This window comes from Notechis scutatus, chromosome 3, assembly GCF_049901735.1.
Source record: "Notechis scutatus isolate UNSWTSFEM ecotype Mainland chromosome 3, rNotScu1.2, whole genome shotgun sequence".
Classification (NCBI taxonomy): Eukaryota; Metazoa; Chordata; class Lepidosauria; order Squamata; family Elapidae; genus Notechis; species Notechis scutatus.
In genome coordinates, this window is record NC_142011.1 from 109,073,195 (window position 1) to 109,096,868 (window position 23,674).

The 23,674-nt window shown below is 35.9% G+C and overlaps 1 protein-coding gene across 1 annotated transcript in view; it reads left to right on the forward strand.

Moving 5' to 3' along the window:
• LOC113421687 (dimethylaniline monooxygenase [N-oxide-forming] 2-like) overlaps window positions 1–20,526 on the forward strand; it is a 32,083-nt gene extending 11,557 nt beyond the window's left edge. Inside the window, exons 3-8 of the mRNA XM_087960035.1 lie at window positions 9,697–9,715; window positions 10,386–10,594; window positions 11,654–11,853; window positions 12,602–12,957; window positions 19,340–19,412; window positions 20,172–20,526. Of these exons, the coding sequence (XP_087816161.1) occupies window positions 9,697–9,715; window positions 10,386–10,594; window positions 11,654–11,853; window positions 12,602–12,957; window positions 19,340–19,412; window positions 20,172–20,526 (1,212 nt within the window). The remainder of the gene's footprint in view (window positions 1–9,696; window positions 9,716–10,385; window positions 10,595–11,653; window positions 11,854–12,601; window positions 12,958–19,339; window positions 19,413–20,171) is intronic.
• The last annotated feature ends 3,148 nt before the right edge of the window (window positions 20,527–23,674 follow it).

Genomic DNA, 23,674 nt, shown 5'->3' on the forward strand with positions numbered 1-23,674 from the left:
GGAGGAACAGAAGAAGAAAGCAGTGGTAGAGAGGAGCTAGAGACAGAAAGCCAAGAAGAACAACAACAGCAAGATATAGGAGGCCTAGAACAAGAAGGAGAGAACAAGGAGGAGACGGAAGGAAGAAGATTAAGAGCACGCCCACAAAGAGAGACTAGAATTAACAGAAGACAGATAATATCCCACAAGTAGAAAGACCGAAACGGAAATGAAGCTATTATCATTAAACATAAATGGTCTAAATTCACCCATTAAAAGGAAACAGATACTATCTAGATTAGCCAAACAGAAATTAGAAATAGTATGCCTGCAAGAAGTTCATATTAAAAAACAATTTTGGAAATGTTTAGAATATCCTAAATTAGGAAGGTTATTTGTAGCCCTGGCAGATCAAAAACAGAAAGGGATAGCGGTATATGTTAAAAAAGAAATTAAGGCAGTAGAAAAATATGTAGACCCACAAGGGAGAATTTTGATACTTGGAACTAGAATTAGGGTACAAGCCAATGTTATTAGTTACAGTTTATGCGCTGAATGACAACCAAAGTCAATAAAGATTTACATGAGAGAATCATTGAGATGGGACAAGATAATGTATGCATTGTGGGAGATCTTAATGTGGTAGTAGATATAAGGAAGGATTATTTTAGTAATGCAAAGAACAAAAGGAAAGGAAAATTTTGCCCAGATCCTTTTTCAATATGACACAGGAACTAAATTTGATAGATCAATGGAGGAGAAGAAATCTGGGGAGAAAAGAATTCACATTCTACTCTAACCCACACAAATTGTGGCCTAGATTAGACATGGTGTGGATGAACGCAGAACTAGGATACCAACTAGATTCGATAGAGATTATGACAAATGTATGAACATAATCCATTAAAAATAATTTGGAAAGGAAGGAAAAGGAAGAGTAGAAGGTGGATACTTAATCCCCAAATTTTAAAGGAGAAAGATTTTGTAGAGAAAATTAAGAAAGAAATTGAACTTTTTTTTAAAGGAAAATACAGTGGAGCAAACATCATTACGGAATTTATGGGATACAGCAAAGGCAATCTTGAGGGGGCTGGTAACAGCATATACAGCGAAAAGGAATAAGGAAAGATGGCAAAATCAGAATAAATTACAGGAGGAGATTAAAGACCTAGAAATTAGATTACAAAAAAAAAAAAACACACAAGATGAAAAATTGAGGAGAGAGATTATTCTTACTAGGCATAAATTGAACATTATAAATCAGGAAGAGAGTTAAAGAGGTAAAAAGGGCTGAATTGAAGTCAGCAATGGAGAATCAAAGTAATAACAAATCTCCAGGACCAGATGGGATTCCGGCAGAACTATATAAAGCAATATTGGAACTAGTAGGACCATTGATGCTGGAAGTGTTTAATGAGGTACTTCTGGCAGCCAAGATGCCGGACTCGTGGAGGGGGCGCTGATTTCGCTAATCCCGAAGGAGGATGCAGATCATAGATACATCAACAACTATAGACCGATTTCACTTTTAAATGCCGATTATAAATTGTTTACTTCTATCATAGCTAATAGAGTAAAACAAGCTTTAAATCCACATATACATGAAGATCAAAATGGATTTCTTCCGTCCCGACAAATAAAGAACAATTTAAGAACCGTTATCGATGTCCTAGAATATTATGAAGCCCACCGGAGAAACAATCCGCACTCATGTTTTTAGATGCTGAGAAAGCATTTGATAACTTAAATTGGCACTTTTTAATTCAAAAAATTTACAATATGAGTCTTGGTACCAAATTTGAAAACATTATAACAACTATTTACAACACACAACAGGCTAATATACTAATCAATGGCGAACAAACAGATCCAATAAATATAGAAAAAGGTGTCAGACAGGGCTGCCCTCTCTCACCTCTTCTTTTCATTTTTGCCCTAGAATCACTCTTAACACGGGTTAGACAAAACTCTGAAATTAGAGGAGTGAGGGTCAAATCAGAAGAATATAAACTACAAGCGTTTGCTGACGATATGGTTTTCTTTTTGGAGGAACCCATGGAAAAAGGTTATAATCTAATAAAAGAATTAGAACAATTTGGCACAGTGGCAGGATTAAAAATTAATAGAAAAAGACGAAATTAATGACCAAAAATTTAACAGAAAACCAGAAGGAAGAATTAGAAACAATGATGGGGATACAGGTAACAAAAAGGGTCAAATATTTAGGAATATGGTTAACACCACAAGGTAAATCACTCAAAGAGAACAATTATGATAAACTACTTCAACAAACAAAGAAAGATTTAGAATCCTGGAATAAGTTGCAGCTTTCCTTATTGGGCAGGATTGCCTCGATTAAAATGAATATATTACCAAAATTTCTTTATTTATTCCAGACAATCCCAATTAAGTTGTCAAAAAATTTTTTTGAAGAATTAAATAAGATCACACTTAAATTTATTTGGCAGGGGAAAAAACCCAGGATCAATGTAAAGGCCTTACAAGATGCGAAAAGTAGAGGGGGTCTAGCCCTTCCAAATTGGGAATTATATTATTCGGCAGCTATCTTATTATGGATAAAAGACTGGGTGAACTTACTTAACAAAAGAATTTTAGCATTAGAAGGGCATGACCTCCAGAGAGGGTGGCATGCCTTCTTATGGGAAGTGGGGAAACCCAAGCAGTCTTACTTTCATAGACACCTCATTAGGGACTCATTATTAATTAATTGGAAAAAAATATGCAAAAAACACTATCTAAAAATTCCGATCTGGCTATCAACAATGGAGGCAATGGTACATCCCAATAATTTGGACATAACAAAAATGATTAAATATAAAGATTTATTAGATCCAAGGGAAATTAAAAACTCGAAACAAGAACTACAGGAACAGGGATTTAAAATTGATCAGTGGTTATATATACAAATCCATAGCAGATACAAACAAGATATAAAAGACTTTGGAATTTATAACAAACTGCAGTATTTAGATAAAATTTTTCTAGGATCAAACAAAAAGAACATATCCAAATTCTATAAATACTTACTGGAAGTAGAATTAGAACAAGAGATAGTCAAAGGGAACATGATAGCCTGGAGCAGGAATGTCGGAAGAAGTATTACATTATCAGAATGGGAAAAGATTTGGAACAGAAATATTAAGATTACAAAATCGGCAGCATATAAAGAAAATACATACAAAATGTTTTATAGATGGCACTTGCCCCCTTCGAGGTTGGCGAAAATGAACCCAAACACGAGTCCAAAATGCTGGAAATGTAAAAGCATAGAAGGAACCTACTTTCATATGTGGTGGTCTTGCAAAGAAACCCAGAAATATTGGCAAAAAATCAGAAAATGGTTGGAGGAGATAACCAAAGAACAAATCGAATACAAACCAGAGTTCTTCCTACTAGGGATCTCTGATAAACATTTACCCAAAAAGATGAAATATGTAACAATTCATATCCTAACTGCAGCCAGATTAGCGTTTGCCCAGTGTTGGAAATCACCCTATGCACCTACAGAACAAATGGTCATCCAGAAAATATGTGATTGTGCAGAAATGGATAAATTAACTATAGCACTTAAAAACAAAGAGGCTTCAACATTTTACGATAATTGGAACTCTTGGTATAATTGGTTAGTCCAGAGATAAACTGCTTAATGGACAATGGGTAATTTAAGCATAGATTTCGATAAGATGTGTGTATTCAAATTAAGGTAGGAGAATTGGATCTTGCAGACTGTCAAAAAGGATATTGTCTGTTTTTAAACGCATCTTTTTTTTCTTTTTCTCTTTCTCTTCCTTTGTTTCTTTCTTTCTTTTACATCTCCTCTTCTCTTTTCTTTCCAGTTTGTAAGACCGAGTGTTCTTTTTTTGTTTTTTTCCTTTTGTGTATGTAATGTCGATATGTTTTTAATTGTAAATTTAATAAAATTTATTTAAAAAAAAAAAAAGAAATTAGATTACAAAAAAAAAAAAAAAACACAAGATGAAAAATTGAGGAGAGAGATTATTCTTACTAGGCATAAATTGAACATTATAAATCAGGAAGAGAGTTAAAGAGGTAAAAAGGGCAAAACAGAATTTTTTTGAACATGCAAATAAACCAGGGAGGTGGTGAGCCCATAAATTAAGATTAGAAAGAGAAAGAAGGTTGATACAAGAATTGGAGGAGGAGGATGGAAAATTAGAATATCGAATGACTGAGAAAAAGAAAATAGTACAAAAATATTTTGAACAACTATATAGGGAGGATGGAATAAACCCTGAGAATATAGAACAATATTTGAAAAGGAAAGGTCTCCCAGAAATTAGAGAGGAACAGAAAGAGATATAAAATAAAGAAATAACAGTGATGGAATTGAAAAGGGTGGTTGAAAAGCAGAAAGATAATAAGAAGCTAGGGCCGGATGGTCTTCCAGTGGAATTGTACAAATGTATTTATTAATGTCTTGAATCAGTGATGTTAGATGTGTACAATGAGATATTAGACTTTGCCAAATTACCCGATTCATGGAGAGATGCGAATATCTCACTAATTCCTAAAAAAGATTTAGATCACAGATTAAAAATTATAGACCAATCTCACTCCTGAACGCAGACTATAAAATATTCGCAACAATAATGTCGGAAAGACTAAAAATTATATTAAATGAACTTATTCATATTGACCAGAATGGCTTTCTACCTTCTAGACAGATAAGGAACAATATAAGGATAGTGTTAAATGTATTAGAATACTATGAGGCCCACCCAGGAAAGCAGGCAGCATTGATTTTCTCGGATGCTCAGAAGGCCTTTGACAATCTCAGCTGGCAGTTCTTGATCCAACAGGTCAAAAATATGGGATTTGGATCTAAATTCAAGACAATGATTGGCACAATACACCTTTCATAATCTTAAAGTTTTCAGTAATCTCCCCATTTATAATTACCCTAGCTTTTTGGTTCGAATAAATTGTGCCAATCATTTTCTTGAATGTCCAATGGGATGTCCAATGTCCAATGTCGCCTCTGCTTTTTATCTTGACCACCAAAGTGCTTTTAAATCACATTAGACAAAGAAAGGAGATAATTGGACTGAAGAGCAAAAAAGAAGAATATAAAGTACAGGCATTTGCGGACGACTTAGTGTTTTTTGTGGAAGATCCAATGGAGTCAGGGACCTATCTAATCCAAGAATTAGAAACATATGGGGCAGTAGCAGGACTAAAAATTAATAAAGATAAAACAAAAGTAATAACCAAAAACTTGATAGAAAGTAAAAAAAAACAATTGGAAAGGAAATTGGGACTACAAAATATCAAAACATTTAAGTATCTAGGAATTTGGTTAACAGGAAGATGCTCTTCCATAAAAGAGGATAATTATATGAAATTACTTTCACAGATAAAGAAAGATCTGGCCAATTGGGGAAAATTACAACTATCGCTATTAGTCCGAATAGCAGCCATAAAAATGAACATACTACCAAAACTATTATACTATTTTCAAACAATACCTATAAAATTGGATAAGAAATTTTTTCAGGAATTAGATAGGACAGTAATGACATTTATATGGATGGGGAAAAAAGCACGAATAAAATTGAAAACTTTACAAGATAGTAGAACCAGAGGCGGCCTTCGACTCCCCAAATGGGAAACATATTATCAAGCAGCAATTTTACTATGGGTTAAGGAGAGGATAAACTTAAAAAATAAAAGAATTTTGGTGATAGAAGGTCATGACCTCCAAGTTGGGTGGCATGCCTTTCTATGGGATAAAAAGAATAAGATCCACTCCTATTTCCATAGGCATTTGATAAGGGATTCACTTTTACAAACATGGGAGAAAATTTAAAAAAGCATTATTTGAAAAGACCAAACTGGATCTCACCTATGGAAGCTATATTATATCCAAATACAAGGGACACTAAAAAAATGATTAGATATAAAGAATTGGTAGATGAACAGGGAGAATTAAAAACACTGGATAAACTAAAAGAACAAGGGATAATACTAGACTGGTGGGTATATTCACAAATTCAAACTAAATTTAAGAAAGATGTAAAGGAGCTAGGGATAGATAAAGACTTACAAAAATTGGACCAAATCTTGACAGGCAAGGATATAAAATTTATAACACGAACATATAATTATTTACTGGAGGTAGAACTAGAGGAGGAAATTGTTAAGGGACCAATCATTGCCTGGCCAAGAAATTTGGGTCATAATATAAATTCGGATGAATGGGAAAAGACTTGGACCGAGAACTGGAAGCTGACTTTGTCGACGGCATTCAAAGAAAATCAATATAAAATATTTTGTAGATGGCACTTAGCGCTGGCACAACTAGCGAAAATGTATATAACCTTGAAATCAGAATGCTGGAAGTGCAAACAAAAGAAAGGAACATTTTTCCATATGTGGTGGCAATGTATAGAGGTCAAAAAATACTGGAAGAAAATACAGAGATGGCTTTTTGAGATTACAAAATATAAATTGAATTTGGAACCCAAAACATTTTTATTACTGTGTTTCTCACAAAATAAGGCCGGGCCTTTTTTTTTTTTGACCCCCGAAAAAACGGCTAGGCCGTCTTTTCAGGGGTGACTTAATTTCCTCCCCCACCTAGGACGGCCCATACACACGTACCTCACCGCGAGGCCGCTTTTATCGGCCAACGAAAGCTCCCCGAAGGCAGAGTCCCCAGCTGCTTTAGGGTGTGGCATGGCTGCCCATGTCCCCTCGCCATGAGGCAGTCTCTTTTGGGCAATGAAAGCTCCCCAAGTGCAGTCACCAGCCACTTTGATTGGCTGGTAGAAGCAGCCTCGCGGCGAGCGGTGTGTGTGTGTGTGTGTGCTCGCCCTGAGGCCGCTTCTACCGGCCAATCGAAGTGGCTGGTGACTGCACTTGGGGAGCTTCCATCGCCCGAAAGAGACTGCCTAAAGGCGAAGAGACACGGGCAACCACGCCACGCCCTGAAGCGACTGGGGACTCTGCCTTCAGGGAGCTTCTATCGGCTATTGGGGTATTCTAGCCTAGGCTACCTGCAGGGCACTCCTAAAGGCAAGTTTTTTCCCCACCCCCCCACCCTTCCCCCCATTTCTCTTCACCTCGTGTAGTTCTAATGAACGATGTGAGAAATGGCAGGGAAACACATGGTTTAAATAGGCCTACATTTTTTTGGGGGGGGGGGGGGCTTAATTTCACCTCATGCCTAGAAATCATGCTGGGCCTTCCTATTGGTGGAGGCCGTATTGTTGGAGAAACATGGTAGGTATGATCAAAGGGAATTTGAGTAAAGATAAAAGATACCTTATTGTACACATCTTAACTGCAGCAAGAATCATGTTAGCACAAAATTGGAAGAGTGATAAAATACCACCAGATGAAGTTTTGATTCAAAAAATAATGGACTGTGCTGAACTAGATAAATTCACTATGGAACTGAAAGGCAAAGAGGATCGAGAATACTATGCGACATGGGAGAGGTGGTACGAATGGGTGAAGGATAAGGATAAAAATAATGTATAGTTACAAAATAAGAAACATGTATATACAATGACACAATAACTGTTAATGGAAATGAGATTTTTGTATTTTTTAAAGAATAAAAATTAAAAAAAAAGATTAGACTTAAGGAAAATGGTAAGCTGTAAGGAATTATTAGATAGTCAAGGAAAATTAAAATCAAATCAAGAATTAAAGGAAAATGGAATTATTATTGATTGGTGGCCATATTTGCAAATCCAAAATAAATACAAAAAAGATTTGAAAGATTTTGGCTTTGACAAAGGGCAAAAACAATTAGATAAAATTTTAATGCGACCAGAACAAAAATTTATAACCAAAATATATAAATATTTATTAGACTTCAAAATGGAAGAAGAAACAGTAAAAGGTACAATGATTGCATGGGCGCAGCACTTCGGATATAATATAGAATCATTGTACCTTTCACTGTGGAATGGGAGAAAATATGGAACGTAAATTATAAGCTAACTATATCCTTAGCATACAAAGAAAATATATACAAAATGTTTTACAGATGGTATTTAGCCCCAACGAGATTAGCAAAAATTTACTCCAACACAAGCCCAAAATGTTGGAAATGTAAAAAAGTTGACGGTACATTTTACCACATGTGATGGTTATGCCCCAAGACCAGGACATTCTGGACTCAAATCAAAAACTGGCTACAAGTGATTACTGGTTACCAGATTGAGCTCAGACCGGAAACTTTTCTCCTAGGAATCATCAAAGATCAAAAAGCAAAAGAAGTAAAATACTTATTGCTGCATATCACATCAGCCGCCAGAATATTTTATTTATTTATTTGATTTGTCAATCGCTTACAAGATAACAGGTATAAGTATAAACATAGTTATGAATACATGAGATGGATACGTATAAGAAAAATAAAAGAAACAATAGGACAGGGATGGTAGGCACATTGGTGCGCTTATGCATGCCCCCTACAGAACTCTTAGGAAAGGGGTGAGGTCAATAGTAGACAGTCTAAGATTAAAGTTTTTGGGGTTTGGGGAAGAAACCACAGAGTCAGGTAGAGTATTCCAGACATTGACCACTCTGTTGCTGAAGTCGTATTTCTTGCAATCAAGTTTGGTGCGATTTACCTTGAGTTTGTATCTATTGTGTGCTCTTGTGTTGTTATGGTTGAAGCTGAAGTATTCATTGACCGATAGGACATTGCAATGTATGATTTTATATACTATACTTAAATCAGACTGAAGACGGCATAGTTCTATGCTTTCTAGGTCTAGAATTACAAGTCTGGTGGCATAAGGTATTCTACAACGAGTAGAGGAGTGGAGAACTCTTCTTGTGAAATATTTCTGGACTTTCTCAACTGTGTAAATATCAGATACATGATGTGGGTTCCAGACTGATTCAAGTATAGGTCTAGCAAATGTTTTGTATGCTCTAGTTAGTAGTGTGATATTACCAGAGAATAAGCTACGTAAGATTAGGTTAACAATTCTTAACACCTTTTTGGCTATGTAGTTACAGTGGGCTCTAGCACTTAGATCATTAGAGATGAGTACTCCAAGATCCTTGACAGAGTTTAGATCATCAACAAGGTCTTGACTATTCAGCTTGTATTTTATTTTCTGATTTTTTTTTGCCAATATGTAAGACAAGAGCATTTATTTGTTGAGATTTGAAGTTGCCATTTGATTGACCATTCTGATACATAGTCGAGGTCTTTTTGGAGGGTAGTAGTATTTTCTGTGGTGTTGAATAGCTTTACATCATCAGTGAAGAGAACACAGTTGCTCTTAATATGATCACAGAGGTCATTTATGTAGAGTATGAAGAAAGTTGGTCCTAGAACACTGCCTTGGGGGACACCACTGTTGACAGGTATAGAATTTGATAGGACGCTCCCAGTTTTGACCATTTGTTGTCTGTTTGACAGGAATGCTTCTATCCAGTTATGTAGGTGTCCAGAGATACCATAAGATTTTAGTTTTAGTAGTAGTTTGTTGTGTACCACTGAATCAAAGGCTTTACAGAAGTCTATGTCGATTGTGTCTATTGCTTTGCCCTGATTGAGTTGTGTAGTCCATATGTTTTTGCAGTGTAAGAGTTGCAGATTACAGGATAGTTTTTTTTCTGAAACCAAATTGTTTATTAGAGAGTAGGTTGTTTGTCTCTAAGTGGAGGATAATGGATTGGTTAATAATTGATTCCATGACTTTACAGGTGAATAGCCTTTACACGGGTATGGAAAACTCCCAATGTTCCTTGTGAAGAATTAACAATACATAAAGTAACAGAAAGTGCTGAAATGAATATGCTAACGTTGAAACTGAAAGAAAGAGATGACTCTGAATTTTTCTCAATTTGAAATAAATTTTATGAATGGTTAACAAACAGAACTAAGAAATAAGACAAGAAATCTAACTGTAAGAATCCTTAAGAGAGTAAAATGTAAATTTATAAGTTATACAAGAATATAAGAATAATAATTATAGTTAAAGTTATTATCCAATATTAGATAAATGGAATATAATGTGTTAAGATATTTAAGTTAAGAACCTGTATAGATGTTAAGAATGCTGTTGAAGCTATGATGTTTTATGATGTAACAAAGGAAACTCAATAAAAACATATTTAAAAAAAAGAATGCAAAAATGGTTGGGCTCTAGTGTATTTCTCATCCCAACCTTGAAACTAATCCCTGGTTATTATTTAAAAGCTACAGGAGTCATCGTCATTCTGTCCAATATCTGTGGGTCATTTCTGACAATTGTATGAGGAAGTATTGAGAATGGGACATCTCAGGCAACAATGTGACATTAATAATAACCTAATAACCTAATAATCTAACCATGACAATTCTTCTTAAAGTTCATTTCAAATCCAGCACCTATATTGACTATTTTTTTCAGTTCAGTCTTCCAACAAAGATATGCTTTGCTTAGCAAAGATGGGTCCTTATTTTTATTTTTTTTTAGGTGTTGAGAAATTTAAGGGGAAAATTATTCACAGTTCGGCATATAAGAATCCTGAAAAATACCAGGACCAACGAATCCTCATTATAGGTGTGGGAAATTCTGGAATAGAAATTGCTATTGACCTCAGCCATAACACAAAGCAGGTATGGTGTATTTAAACAAGTTTTTTTTTTTAATCTGATGATAACAGCAGGTAATTTTGTCAGGTTTTGAGCTCAAATACTACCAGGGTTCATTTGTTGCTTTGTGGGGGATAGCATTTCAAAGACTAATTCTATCAATTAGTAATACATGTGAATGCTTCATTAAATTATTCATTGAATAATTAAATTGTTAGTAATATCTGTGAATGAAAGTTGAACTTTTCTCAGTAAGGCTGGAGGGCTTTGCAATACTTTTTATCAAATATGCTTTCCTTACTGAAAGATAGTCCTACTGGCCTAGAAACCAGGGAGAGGAGGAACATCAAAGGTTGAGAACAAGATTCTTCTCTGTCTTTTTTTTTCCTGAACATCCCCACATTTCCACTCTTGGGAAAAATATATTAGCACTCACTGTTGTCCCTTGGGACTCAATGGAAGGAGGAATGGGCTGTTGTGGGGTTTTGTTTTCATTTTTGCCAAAGTAAGGAGCACAATGCTGAAGAGAAGAACCATGCTCATTACAATGATCATTGGGTACCTACTTTAAAAGAAAGAGGAACCCTGAAGAATGGAAAAGAAAGTTTTTTTTATAGAGGTTGAGGGCTGCAAGATAGGAAATCCCAGGGATCTGATTTGCTGGCTAGTTTGGGTACCTAAGCAAATCCTTGTTGATACTTAGGATTACTTCTATTGTTAGGCAAAATGGGCCTTTCAGAAGGTCAGCAGAGCTGAGAAAGTTCATTGTGAAGGAAATGGAAAGTTGGAGTTTCTCTAGGTTACATGTTCCTTGAGAGGGTTGCCCTTGAGCCATACTGTGAGCTGAGGATGAGGCTGCTATTCTTTGGTCTAGATGGGATTGCAGGGACCTTGGTCTGAAGTAGGGAGGTCATTTTGGTTCTGATGGGATTAGGCAAAGAGAAGAACTGGGTATGACCTTGGTTATATCCGAAAGATGGCGGGAAAGGGATTCAGTCTCCATTTTGTTCGCTAGATTTATGTTTTGTATTACAAGACTGACTGGGGAAGCAGTTAGTGCTGATTTCTCTTTCTCCTCCCCAGGTCTTTCTGAGCACTAGAACTGGTGCTTGGGTGGTCAATCGAGTCTCTAATGATGGGTATCCTTTGGATGTAGTTTATTTTACACATTTCAAAAATCTCCTTTTCCATAAACTTCCTGTGGCACTGATAAACCAATGGGGAGAGAGGAAGCTGAATATGAAATTTAACCATGAGAACTATGGTGTAAAGCCACAGCACAGGTAAGGGTGGAATTTCTCCATACTCTGACACTTAGGAAGACATGGAATATACACATTAAAATAAATATTAATCCCATTTTAGGAGCAACTTAAATGTGGAGAAATAATAGTAGTCTCAGCTGACATTCTGGTTTCTTTACCTAATTCTGTATCTTGTGACTTTTCTTCATGCATGTTTTTTTTACCGTTATACCTTTTACAAAAAAGCTGAATGCCTGCATAGAAATTACTCTGCCAATTTTAGCTCTTCTGAGCTAGCTAGCTATGGTGGTGATGAAGATAAAGGTGATGTTATCCAAAGATTCCCTGAGAAAAAGGCACTTCCAGGGTCTCTAGACTGAAGCTCCATTTTCTGCCATTTTTGTACCTGCTGTTTCATTACTTTGCAGTAAAATATATTCCCAAAATGTGGCATTGGATACAAAAAAGAAGTCAACAAGAATGTAAAAACAGAAAACAATTAGACAAAACTGTAATAAAAATACAAAGCCAGTAAATAATATACTGTATATTTGGTATAAATACATGGGTAAAGAGAATACATCAACGTACACTGAATTACATCTCTGACATAAATGAGCTTTTCTTTACCAAGGCTGTGCTTTCTTGGCCTGTTTGAAAAACATCTAAGATGATCATTTACTGTAGCTTACTTAACCCCCCTTTTTTCAAATGGTCATTTAAGGTTAATAAGCATATGTTCTGGAGTAAAATATGGCCAGTGTGGTTTTTTTTCTTCATTTTGCAGGTTCCTAAGTAAGAGCCCAATTATGGGCGATGATCTACCAAATGCTATAATTACTGGCAGGGTGCTAATGAAACCAAATGTGAAGAAGTTCACCGAAAAAGGTGTGATATTTGAAGATGGCAGCACAGAAGAAAATATTGATGTGGTAATTTTTGCTACAGGATACAACTTCTCATTTCCCTACACTCAGGACTCTATCCTTGGGACCCAAACAAATAAACTCTCACTATATAAATATGTTTTCCCACCACACTTGGAAAAGCACACATTAGCTGTGATTGGCTTAATCAAACCTATGGGAGCCACTATGCCTATATCTGAGCTCCAAGTTCGCTGGGCCACAAGAATCTTCAAGGGTAAGAAAGAATATTAAAAAATGATTGATGTTTTGCTTGGTTTGAAGGTTGCACTGCTGGTTAATATAATCAACTCCTTCTTTTGTATAAGAACAAGAAAGCCATGTAATATATATTTGTGTGTCCATGAAGGTAACCTCCATCTGTCTAAATGTTTGCATATGACCAATTGTGTTGTTCATGTAACACAGAGGTGGGGAACTATGATCCTTTTATTTATTTTTTTAAACAAGTTTTATTAATTTTTAAAGACATACAAAACATAAAACATAAAAACATAAAACCTCTTTTCTGCAAATTATTTGTAAATTTTAACAAAACAAATAAAACATTTTATACACCATTGACACATCTCCTTATGAACACATACATATCCTTTCAAGTTTCTCATTATTTCTCCCTTTACTTTTATTCAGTTATATTTCTTTTCTATATTTATCTATTTTACATGTTTTTATTCACTATACTTATATTTTCCTCTGACTTGCTTTATTCTCTTCTATCTTTTATTCTCAATCATCCTCTTCTAACATTCCTCCAAGGTTTTATTAGCTCAATCAAACATAAACACACAAAAACACAAAACATAGAAACATAAAAAAACATCTTTTCTGAAAGTTGCTTAGTCCCGGGTTACAACTCTTCATACAGACACAAATTCAAATTCATATTCATTTTATATACCATTCCATATCTTGTTACCATTTTCAATTTTCTGTATAGCTTCTCATCTCTTTTAAATTGTCTTAGTTTTATTTTATTTATCTCATCTCAATTCAAATCATAATATTTATTATTCTTTGTCTGTTCTGTTTCCTGCTATCCATTTATCTTTCTTCTTTAAACAAAACTTCTCTTGTACACTAATTGGAGTATGACGCCTTTATCTCTTTCCCCTACATTTATAATACTTAATATAAAATACATAGCTTACATTGGGATTCTGTTTGGTACATTCTAAAATTATACAATATTTTTATTATCAATGCCAATACAAATCTATTCATTAATATTAATATTCATTTATATCTTAAACACTTAACACATTACTTTTCAGTTAAATATCATACTTTTTATGGGAACACTTCTATTTTCCATAGTTATTTCCCCCCCCCCCACATCACATATTTTAGATCATTATTTCATTAAAATGTTCCCCCTTCTCCTTCTTCAAATCTCTCATTTATTTCATTGCCTTCTTTTTCTTCACAAAAAATTTCACTGGAATAACACAATCTAATCATTAATGTTAATATTCATTTATATCTTAAACACTTTACACATTTCAATTAAATATCATGCCTTTATGGGAACACTTATGCTTTCCATAGTTATTTCCCCCCCACATCACATATTTTAAATCATTGTTTCGTTAAAATGTTCCCCCTTCTCCTACTCCAATTCTCCCATTTATTTCATTGCTTTCTTTTTCTTGACAAAGGTTTCACTAAATTATACTAAATATTTTATCACATTTTAAATTACATATTATTTCCAATTTTCTAATATTATTTCTAAGTACAAATATAAAAATACAATCTTATGTACCTTTCCAGAATCCCTTTTCCAATAAAGTTTACCCATTATCTCTAAAAGACTTTCGTTTCTTTGCATTTTGCTCCCCACCATTGAGGCTTCTCATCCCTTCCTTTCTCCCTTGCTTATTCTTCTCCTTGCCCTCTTTACCCCCTTGTCTCTCCACCTCCCTTTTGTTCTTCTGCTTTCCTCCTTTCTGTTGTTTTCTAGCATAATATCCACTTTTCATCTTATTCTTCTCTTTTTTGGTTGTTTTTCCAAGTTTTAAAGTCCCCTTTTCCTCTTCCTCTTTCTCCTTTCCTTCCCCAACTAAAGTCACTTGTTCATCAAAAATGGCGTCTTCTTTATCCCAGTCATCCTTTTGCGCAGTCAGCTTTTCATAAGTACAATCCGCCATTTCTAAAAATTGAAAAAGAGTGCCAAGAGAATTCTTCCCTTCTTGTTCTTTTTTATATTTTTGATATTCAAATTTCAATTCATCCACAAGTGATGCCATTACAGAGAGAAAAAGTTTTTCCAAACAACCACCCAAGTGCTTTTAATCAAGAATAATTCTCAGAAATTCCAAGATCACCAAGCAATCCAAATGTGCTGTTTCTTTTAACTACTTTCTCCTTTCTTCACTTTCTCTTTCTGGGGTTAGTGTTTAGTCACAAAGTTCCATTTAAAATATATCTTTTGGAAGTCTTATTAATGTTTAGTAACTCTTTAAAATTCTAGGCAATCTTCTCCTTATTTTCAAATTCTGCTCCAATATTTTTTTCCTCTCCCTTCTTCCCACTCACAGCAAAAAAGGTTTTTTATTTTTTGTTTTAAAATGTTCAGAAATCCTTATCCCTTCAGCATTTAATTACCTCCAATGCAGGTTTTCCGATTTCTCTTATGGTTCCATCCGCTGTCACGTTAGGAAGGAGAGTGAAAAAAAAAACAACCTTTCCCTTTTAGAATTCCATTCGCCGCTTGTAACTCTCTCTGGAAACAATTTATCTTTGGCAGCTTTCAAGTTCCAGGGTACTTTCTCTTACTTTATCCCGGTCAGCAAAAACCACTTTTACTTCTTCATGACTCTTCCGACTTTCTTCCTCCTGCACAATCTTGTCCAGCTGCAGGCTTCTTTGTGGCGGCCATTACTGACCGCCGCTCCTCCGCCTTGGGAAAAGGGGGTTTTGCCGGCTGGGGAGGGGGTCTGCGACACCCCCAAACCCGTCTGGATTCCCCCTATCTTCAGCTGCCTCTACGGGGCAGCTATATCCCCCAAATCCAAAAGGATCAGGGGCACCTCGGCAGCGAACGCAGCAGGGATCGTGCGGTATCGCGAATTCCTGCCGCTGCCGAAGCCTTGCAAACCGGAAGTCGAGAACTATGATCCTTTTATGACGTGTGGATTTCAACTTCCAGAATTCCTGAGCCAACCATGTTGGCTCAGGAATTCTGGGGTTGAAGTCCACAAGTCATAAAAGAGTCATAGTTCCCCACCCCTGATGTAACATAATATATGTATATAGCAAAAAGACTAACAAGGAAACTTCTTGGAATTATCCCTGTCATAATGTTATCATTGTTCATCCCATCCAATAAGCAGTTTGATGTAGTGATGAAGGTGCTAGTCTGGAAACCAGGAGAATGTGAATTCTAGGATTCCTTTAGCATGAAAACCAGTTATTAACCCTTCCACTCAGTCGTCTAGCAACCATTTGTTTTGCCAAGAGTATACTTTTCTGAAGCTGAAATGGTTACAGAAGTAGTGTAAGCTGAATCTGAGTTTTTCCTGTGCAAACAACACAAAGGAAAGTCCCCCCCCGGCCATCCCCCAATTATTAGCAAATGTCTATTCAGCTGCTTGTATATTGTTCAGGAAACAGGTACTCAGTTCCCGGCTCTGCATATCATCAATGACATTGACTGGCTGGAGCTTCTCACATGATTCAGCTGCGCTTCCATCCCTCCCTTTCTTCACATTATTATTATTATTATTATTATTATTATTATTATTATTATTATTATTATTATTATTATTATTATTATTATTGGGACATCAGATTGAGAAGGTTCTGGAGATTGAAAAAGTCAAGATCTTGTGGGACTTCAGAATTCAGTCTGACAGGCACTTGTCCCACAACACATCTGACATAACAATAGTTGAAAAGAAAAAGGTTTGGTTCGTTGACATTGCAATACATGGTGATGTACGAATTGAAGACGCGCAGCGAGAAAAAAATCACAAAGTATCGGGACTTACAAATTGAAGTTGAGCGACTTTGGAAAAAGAAATCGTGTGTTATGCCAATTGTAATTGGAGCCCGTGGAGCAATACCTAAAGGGCTATCTCACTGTTTGGAAATTCTGCCTTATCAGACTTGAATACCCTGATTCTACAAAAAACCACCCTACTTGGAATCGTTTATACCCTCCGATGCTACCTGAACAGTTCCTGGGTCCTTGGTTAGGACTTGAGCTGTTGAGCTACCAACCAGCCCCAAAGGCTGTGAATCTCACTAAAGATTAACCAATAACAATGATGATGACGACGACGACGACGATGATGATGATGATGATGATGATGATGCAGCACCGGCAGAGCTGCAAAAGATATCGCTACTCAGAACAACATACATTTTAAGAAGATACTTGGTTGATATCTAGGATGCTGGCAGCAACCCATATCAACCATTAGAGGCAGTCAATGATATTTGTGACACACTTTTAAATGTTCAATTGACCTAGTTTCATGTTTAATGAATAAAAGATAATAATAATAATGATGATGATGATGATGATGATTAGCCATTTTCAAGAGGCAGCTCTACATGAAGCAGCTTACATCCTGCAACCATAGCTGTAATACCATCCAAAAAATTTTCCATGTCCTGAAAAAAATATCCCTATAATGCTTTCATATTAGATCATGTAACAGAATAACAGAGTTGAAAGGGGCTTGGAGGTCTTCTAGTCCAACCCGCTGCTCAAGCAGGAGGCCCTATACCAGTTTAGACAAATGGTTCTTCTTGAAAGCCTCCAATGTTGGAGCACCCACAACTTCTGAATGCAAGCTGTTCCACTGCTTGATTGTTCTTACTGTGAGAAAATTTCACCTTAGTTCTATGTCTTCTATGTACTACAGAAAGGCATACCAGTAGTTCATTTTTCAAAGGGATAATTTTTCATAATTAACATTTCATTTTCATACTTGAGAATCATTTTGTAAGACTTCATAACCAAGAAAGAATTACAGTACACAAGTGGAATATAGGTGAAATTCCACCAAAATTGTTCTGTAATTTCAAATAAGGTCATTTCACATGTATCTTTAGAAAAGTTACTTCTCCTAGCCCTGGTGCCCTGCAAATGGCCCCATGACCCACCACACCTGGCATTAAGTTAAAAAAAACCTACTTGGTGGTTGGTCTGCAAAATACCTCTGGCTGAACTCTTGTAGAGTTGCCAATATGCAGATAGACTGGACATGATTCAATAATGGTCATAACTGGTTTTGTTTAATTCTCTTGGATTAAAGGGATGTGTGTGAGGTATTTGTTTGAATAGAAACAAAATTTACCTTTTTTGCAGCCAGAACACTTTTATATTTGAGTAAGGAAATGTAAAATTAATGAATGTGATTGCAAGCCATAAGGAAATATATTGACATCTGATTTAAATGGATGGGAGTGTTTATGCCCATGATAATCTGAAGCATAGTTTATACCAGTGATGGCTAACCTTTTCAGCTTGGTGTGTCGAAAATCGGGAAAAAGTGTAGCCTTCCTCGGGGTCGTGTGTCACTTCAAGAAATATCAGTAATTTGGTTTATGACGGACTGGGCTGGGGTGATCACACAGGGCTGTGAAACTCATCTCCCTGGTCTCAGGGCTGCAGGTGCAGGATGTGGGGATCGGAAGGCCACCTTACAGGGCTGTGAACCTCATGGATCTCCTTTCCTCCTGTAGCGTTCCTGAGGTAATGAAACTGACAAACCTCAGTTTATGGCGGTTAAAACTGGTTCTCTGCTGCAAAGATCTTGCAGCAGCGGTGACACCACGCCTCCACGCAACAAGCAGGGAGCAGGGATTGGAGCAGAGCACAGGCAGCCTCTAAATGTGCAGGTTTTCCCCACACCAACAGGCATGTCAGTCAAAGTGCCTCGGTGTGTCATGAGTGACACGCGTGTCATAGGTTAGCCATCAGTGGTTTATACTGAAGTAGTAAAGCTAACAATTGTGTTGAACTACTACTGATATTCAGTTCAACAGAAAGCTGAGATATACAGAACGCCTATTTCAGTCCTGAGCTAGTTCATCTTTCAACCAAATTGATGTTTGGGAGCCAGGAGGCTAAGTGCAGTGGTTCTAAATTACCAAGGAATATGTATCTGCATGCATTGTTGCATACCTAAGCAGAAGCAAGCCACCATTATTCTAAGTAGTTGAATACCCCAGGAAGTCTGCATTGGACTGTAGTCTTAGTACTGGGTAAGGCTATCAGATTTGATTTCCAAACATCTACAGCAAGTATAGAAAACCAATGTTTGCTGCTGTTTAGTGTTTATCCAGCATCACCTTCTCCACCATCCTACTACTTTGGTTATTTCTGGAGGTCAGGAGTAGCCATATTCCTTCTTCAGAAAATTATCCTAGTGTTTTGCTATATAACCACAATGCTTTGTCCTTTATTGAAATACTTTCATTTCTCTAATATCTCTATACATGTAATGAACACAGTTACAGTCTACTTCAGTTTCTCTGTTCAGTCCACAATACGTTCTGTATTTCTGCATTACCTGTCTGCAAACTGTTCTGCATTTCTCAGGCTACAGGGGGCACCAGAAGATTAAACTGATGTTGTTTTTCAGGCCTGAACAAGTTACCTTCGGGTAATGACATGATGACTGATATTGTTAAGAAGATCCAGTATAATGAAAAAAGGTAGGAGATCAGCTGTGTATATATAATGTGCTTATTTCTCCAGAATGTTGGAATTGAAAATATTTTGGCCTTGTATATAAAATGCCTGTGTGAATAAATTTTAAAATGACAATCGCAAATTCACCCATAGCATACAAACTTAGCAAAGCTACATATTAAACTTATTTTATAAGTTTATTTTATAAACTTTACTGCTTGCAGAAAGGGATGGGACATATAGACTAGGTTTTTATTTTATTAATTAATCAATGAAATTTATATGGCTATCCATCTCACCAAAGGCAACTCTAATTAGATTAGATTAGCATGTGGGGGAGGGGTTGTCACATGTCCTAAAATTAAAAGCATTCAAGTTCTATTGTAAATTCTTTATTTCAACCATAGCCGAGCATTAGAGAACAAAAACTGTGAAGTTTACAATTCCTTAAACAATCTACTTCTAGGCTATAAAATATAGACAATAATTAAAGTATTAGTATTACTATCACAAGTCTTTGATAATGAAACATATCATATAGAACAAAGACTTTAACATATTAATTGATGTGTAGAACAATAAACCACTTACCATTGCAGCTCAACTAGAATGCTAAATATGTGACTGTAAATTGATAGAAGGGGAAGGAAGAGGAAGCAAGATCTCAGGCAGGAATTGGGTTTTAGTAGAAGATCTCCAAGAGCTCTTCTAACCCTATAATTCTATGATTTTATGATTCTATTATCAGTTCTTCAACAGGCTAACTTATGTTTTGCTCTTAGGTATACAGCAATCCCAATCAATTCCTTAATAGTGCAGTATACCGATTACATGGATGAACTGGCTTCCATATTAGGAGTGAAGCCCAAGCTGCTGAGTCTTCTTCTGACCGATCCAAAGCTGGCCTGGGAGGTATATTTTGGACCTTTTTCAGCTACTCAGTTTCGTTTGACCGGTCCTGGGAAGTGGGAGGGAGCCAGAAACACCATCTTGACCCAGAGAGAAAGGATTATCAAGCCTACAAAGACACGGCCTCTGCAGTCTTCTACCAACACTAAAGTAACTCTGGTTCCTTCTTTCTTCATTAAAGCACTCGTCTGTTTGGGACTTCTCGCTATTGTCTTAACTTATCTCTAATTTGAACTTGTAGTAGTCTGAAAACTGCTCCTTCTCCTGAAAATGAATTTTTTGAGTGGCATTTTCCCTACATGGTAGAAGAATTGTAAACAGCATATATCTATGATCTGAAAGGTTTCCTTGTTTTCTACTTGTATTTGGTACATATTAGTTATGGCAAGCCAGGACACTATTCCTGATAAATGTGATTTGGCTTGCAAGCTGAGTATAATCTAGAGTATATCTGCATATAGGGCAGATTTGGCTATTTCAACCTGAAATTCCAAATTACCAATATTTATGAGGAATATCTTTTGTAGATTACATTATTTCTAATATTTCAATAATGGCTCTTTAAAAATTGGAACACAATTGAATATAAAGAATTTCCACATTTGTTTTATTTTTTACACCCTATACCTCTGTTTCATTAATATCTCAACAGCTTTGACTTTTTCTAATAACTAATATCTTACATATGAAATATCTACTTTTACACCACTGTCCTTTGTCTTGGGCCCTCTCTAGTTCTCTAAACTCTAATTCAGTGGAATTAGAACGTAGTGCAATTTCTGAATTTCGGGGTGGGGGTGGGGATTAAATTTCAGGCAATAATAGATTTCAGCCCAAACAATTACTACAAAAAAAGTCCATGTTTCATGACTCAGTCTAGAAAATATTTATACATTTTACTGTACGTAGAGTCTTCATACTTTTTGGTGCATTTTGTGTACATTTTACACATATAAAATGTTCACCACTTTGAGTTGTTTATAAAAACATAAGACCCACGACATAAATAAATAAATTTTAGAAAACCTATTTGTCAATTAATATTCTTTTCTTATGGGTTTCCCTTGCATCCTATTGGTGTACTAAACTGAGAGTTTGCTATTTTGTAAATCAGTGATAGGCTACGTTGATAGTATTGGTGGGAAGAATTTACTTTCTGAGACCAAAGTATGAATAATGTAGGTGCAAATAAAGAGGATGGCTTTGAAAGATAGAGGGAAGATTCTCTACCCCAGGAAACAATCAGATAAATGAAACTTGAGTCCAAGCCAAGAAAATATTTTGTGAAAATGCCTCAGACACCTCCATCCCAAATTCTCATGAAGATGAAGGAGGGAAGAAAAAAACTATATTCAGATTTGCAAGACTATATTTCAATAGCTGTTCTAATAAAAGTAACTTTAGATATGCATGGTATGTTTTTTAATTTGTTTAAATTATAGGGATAACATTAGATGCTGAATGGATGGTACCTCAGGTGGGTTGCATCTCACAAGGATTAATAAAATATGTTTAGCAAATGTGTAATCAAACCAAATCAAACTGATAAACTGAGTCAAACTGAATCAATCTGATAAACTGATTTTATGGACTTCATTGTCTATATACACTGATGGTCAAGCTATGGAAACAAACAAGATAAGCTCTTAGTATATACAATATGGTAAAGGCAAAAGTACTTGAAAGATACAATAGTGATCTAGAGCAGGAGTCCCCAACGTTTCTGGCTCCATGGACTGGCAATAGTGGTGGTGGTGGTAGGATCGGACGGTTTCACATGTGCACCTGCCGCTTGTGCAAATGGAGACTTGCCCGTCACTTGCACACCCCAGTACCCAATGGCTGTCGAATGTTTGGAGACCCCACTGGTCAGAGCATAGAGAGGTCCCACCTCTACTGTATATTTTTAATGACTTAAAAGAAGGTGAAAAACAATTGCAGCAAACTCATCTTGGATTCTTCTTCCCAATTCTCTCTATCTCTCTTCAATTTGACCAATCAAAATAAACAAAACTGTTTGGGGTTGTTGTTTTTTTGACAAAGTGAATCTGACAGAGCCCAAGTACACATCCACATTCAAGCCTATTTGTTAGTATTAAGAGATATGAAACACCATTTCTTCTTTCTTTTTCCTTTAGCAGGTGGTTTTCTGCTGGTCAATTCTCTGCCAGGACAGAACAAACATCAAGAGTCTCACCCATTGCTTGAATAAATTTTTTTTGCAAAGCCCATCTGTTCCAGCTGTAATAACATGAATCGCCAATTCACATTATCAAATACCTTCTGTGCATCTAGAAATATCAAAGCCATTTGTTTTTCAGGATGTGCCTCGTAGTATTCCAAAGTGTCCAAGATTACTCTCATATTGTCTTTAATTTGTCTCTTTGGCAGAAATCCATTTTAATCCGGATGGATAAAATTATATAAGTATTTTTTGAGACTTTCTGCCAATATTGAAGCTAAAATTTTATAATCTGTGTTTAGTAAGGAAATAGGTCTATAGTTCTTGATTTGTAATGGATCGGCATCCTCTTTTGGGACAAGTGTAATATAAGCTTCTGACCATGATTTAGGTATCCTCTTCTTTAACATAACTTCATTCATAACTTCTAGCAATGGAAGGTTCAGCAATTCTTGTAATGTTTTATAAAATTCTGCCAGAAGTCCATCTGGGCCTGGTGCCTTTCCATTATTTTGCTTCTTGAGTGCTTCAGTTAACTCCATCATCATTATGTTGCTTTCTAACATTTTTTCAGTCTCTTTAGGTATCTGAGGTAAGTTAGCATTCTGTAAATACTGCTTAACTCTCTCTTCATCAATATTCTCTTGCATATATAATTTCCCATAGAAGTCTCGAATGATTTCCTTATTCACTTTACTACCATAGCAAACTTGGCCTTGATCATCTATTAATTGCAATATTTTCCTTGATTCTTTCTCCTTTCTCAATTTTTATGCTAACCATCTACCTGGTTTATTAGCGTCTTCAAAGTAGTTCTGTTTAGCACCTCTAATTTTCTGTGCTAATTTTTCTTTTTCTATTAGACCCATTTTGTGTTTAATTATATCCATTTTTAACTTGATGTCCTTTTTCTGTGGCATTTTCTGTAGCTCCTTTTCAAGTCCTTTATACTCATCCTCTAATGCCTTAGAGGCTAATCTTTTCATAGTATTTCTTTTCCTTGTATAGTCTATTATCAAGCCTCTGGCACATGCCTTCATTGTATCCCATACGTTCTGGATTGATGTATCTTCTTTTTTGTTTTCTCTAAAGAAGAAAGCCAGTTCTTTCTCCATCCACTGTGTGAAGTCTTTTTCCTTTAAAATAGTATTATTTAACGTCCATCTGGATCTTCTTCTTTGTCCTTTCCATTTA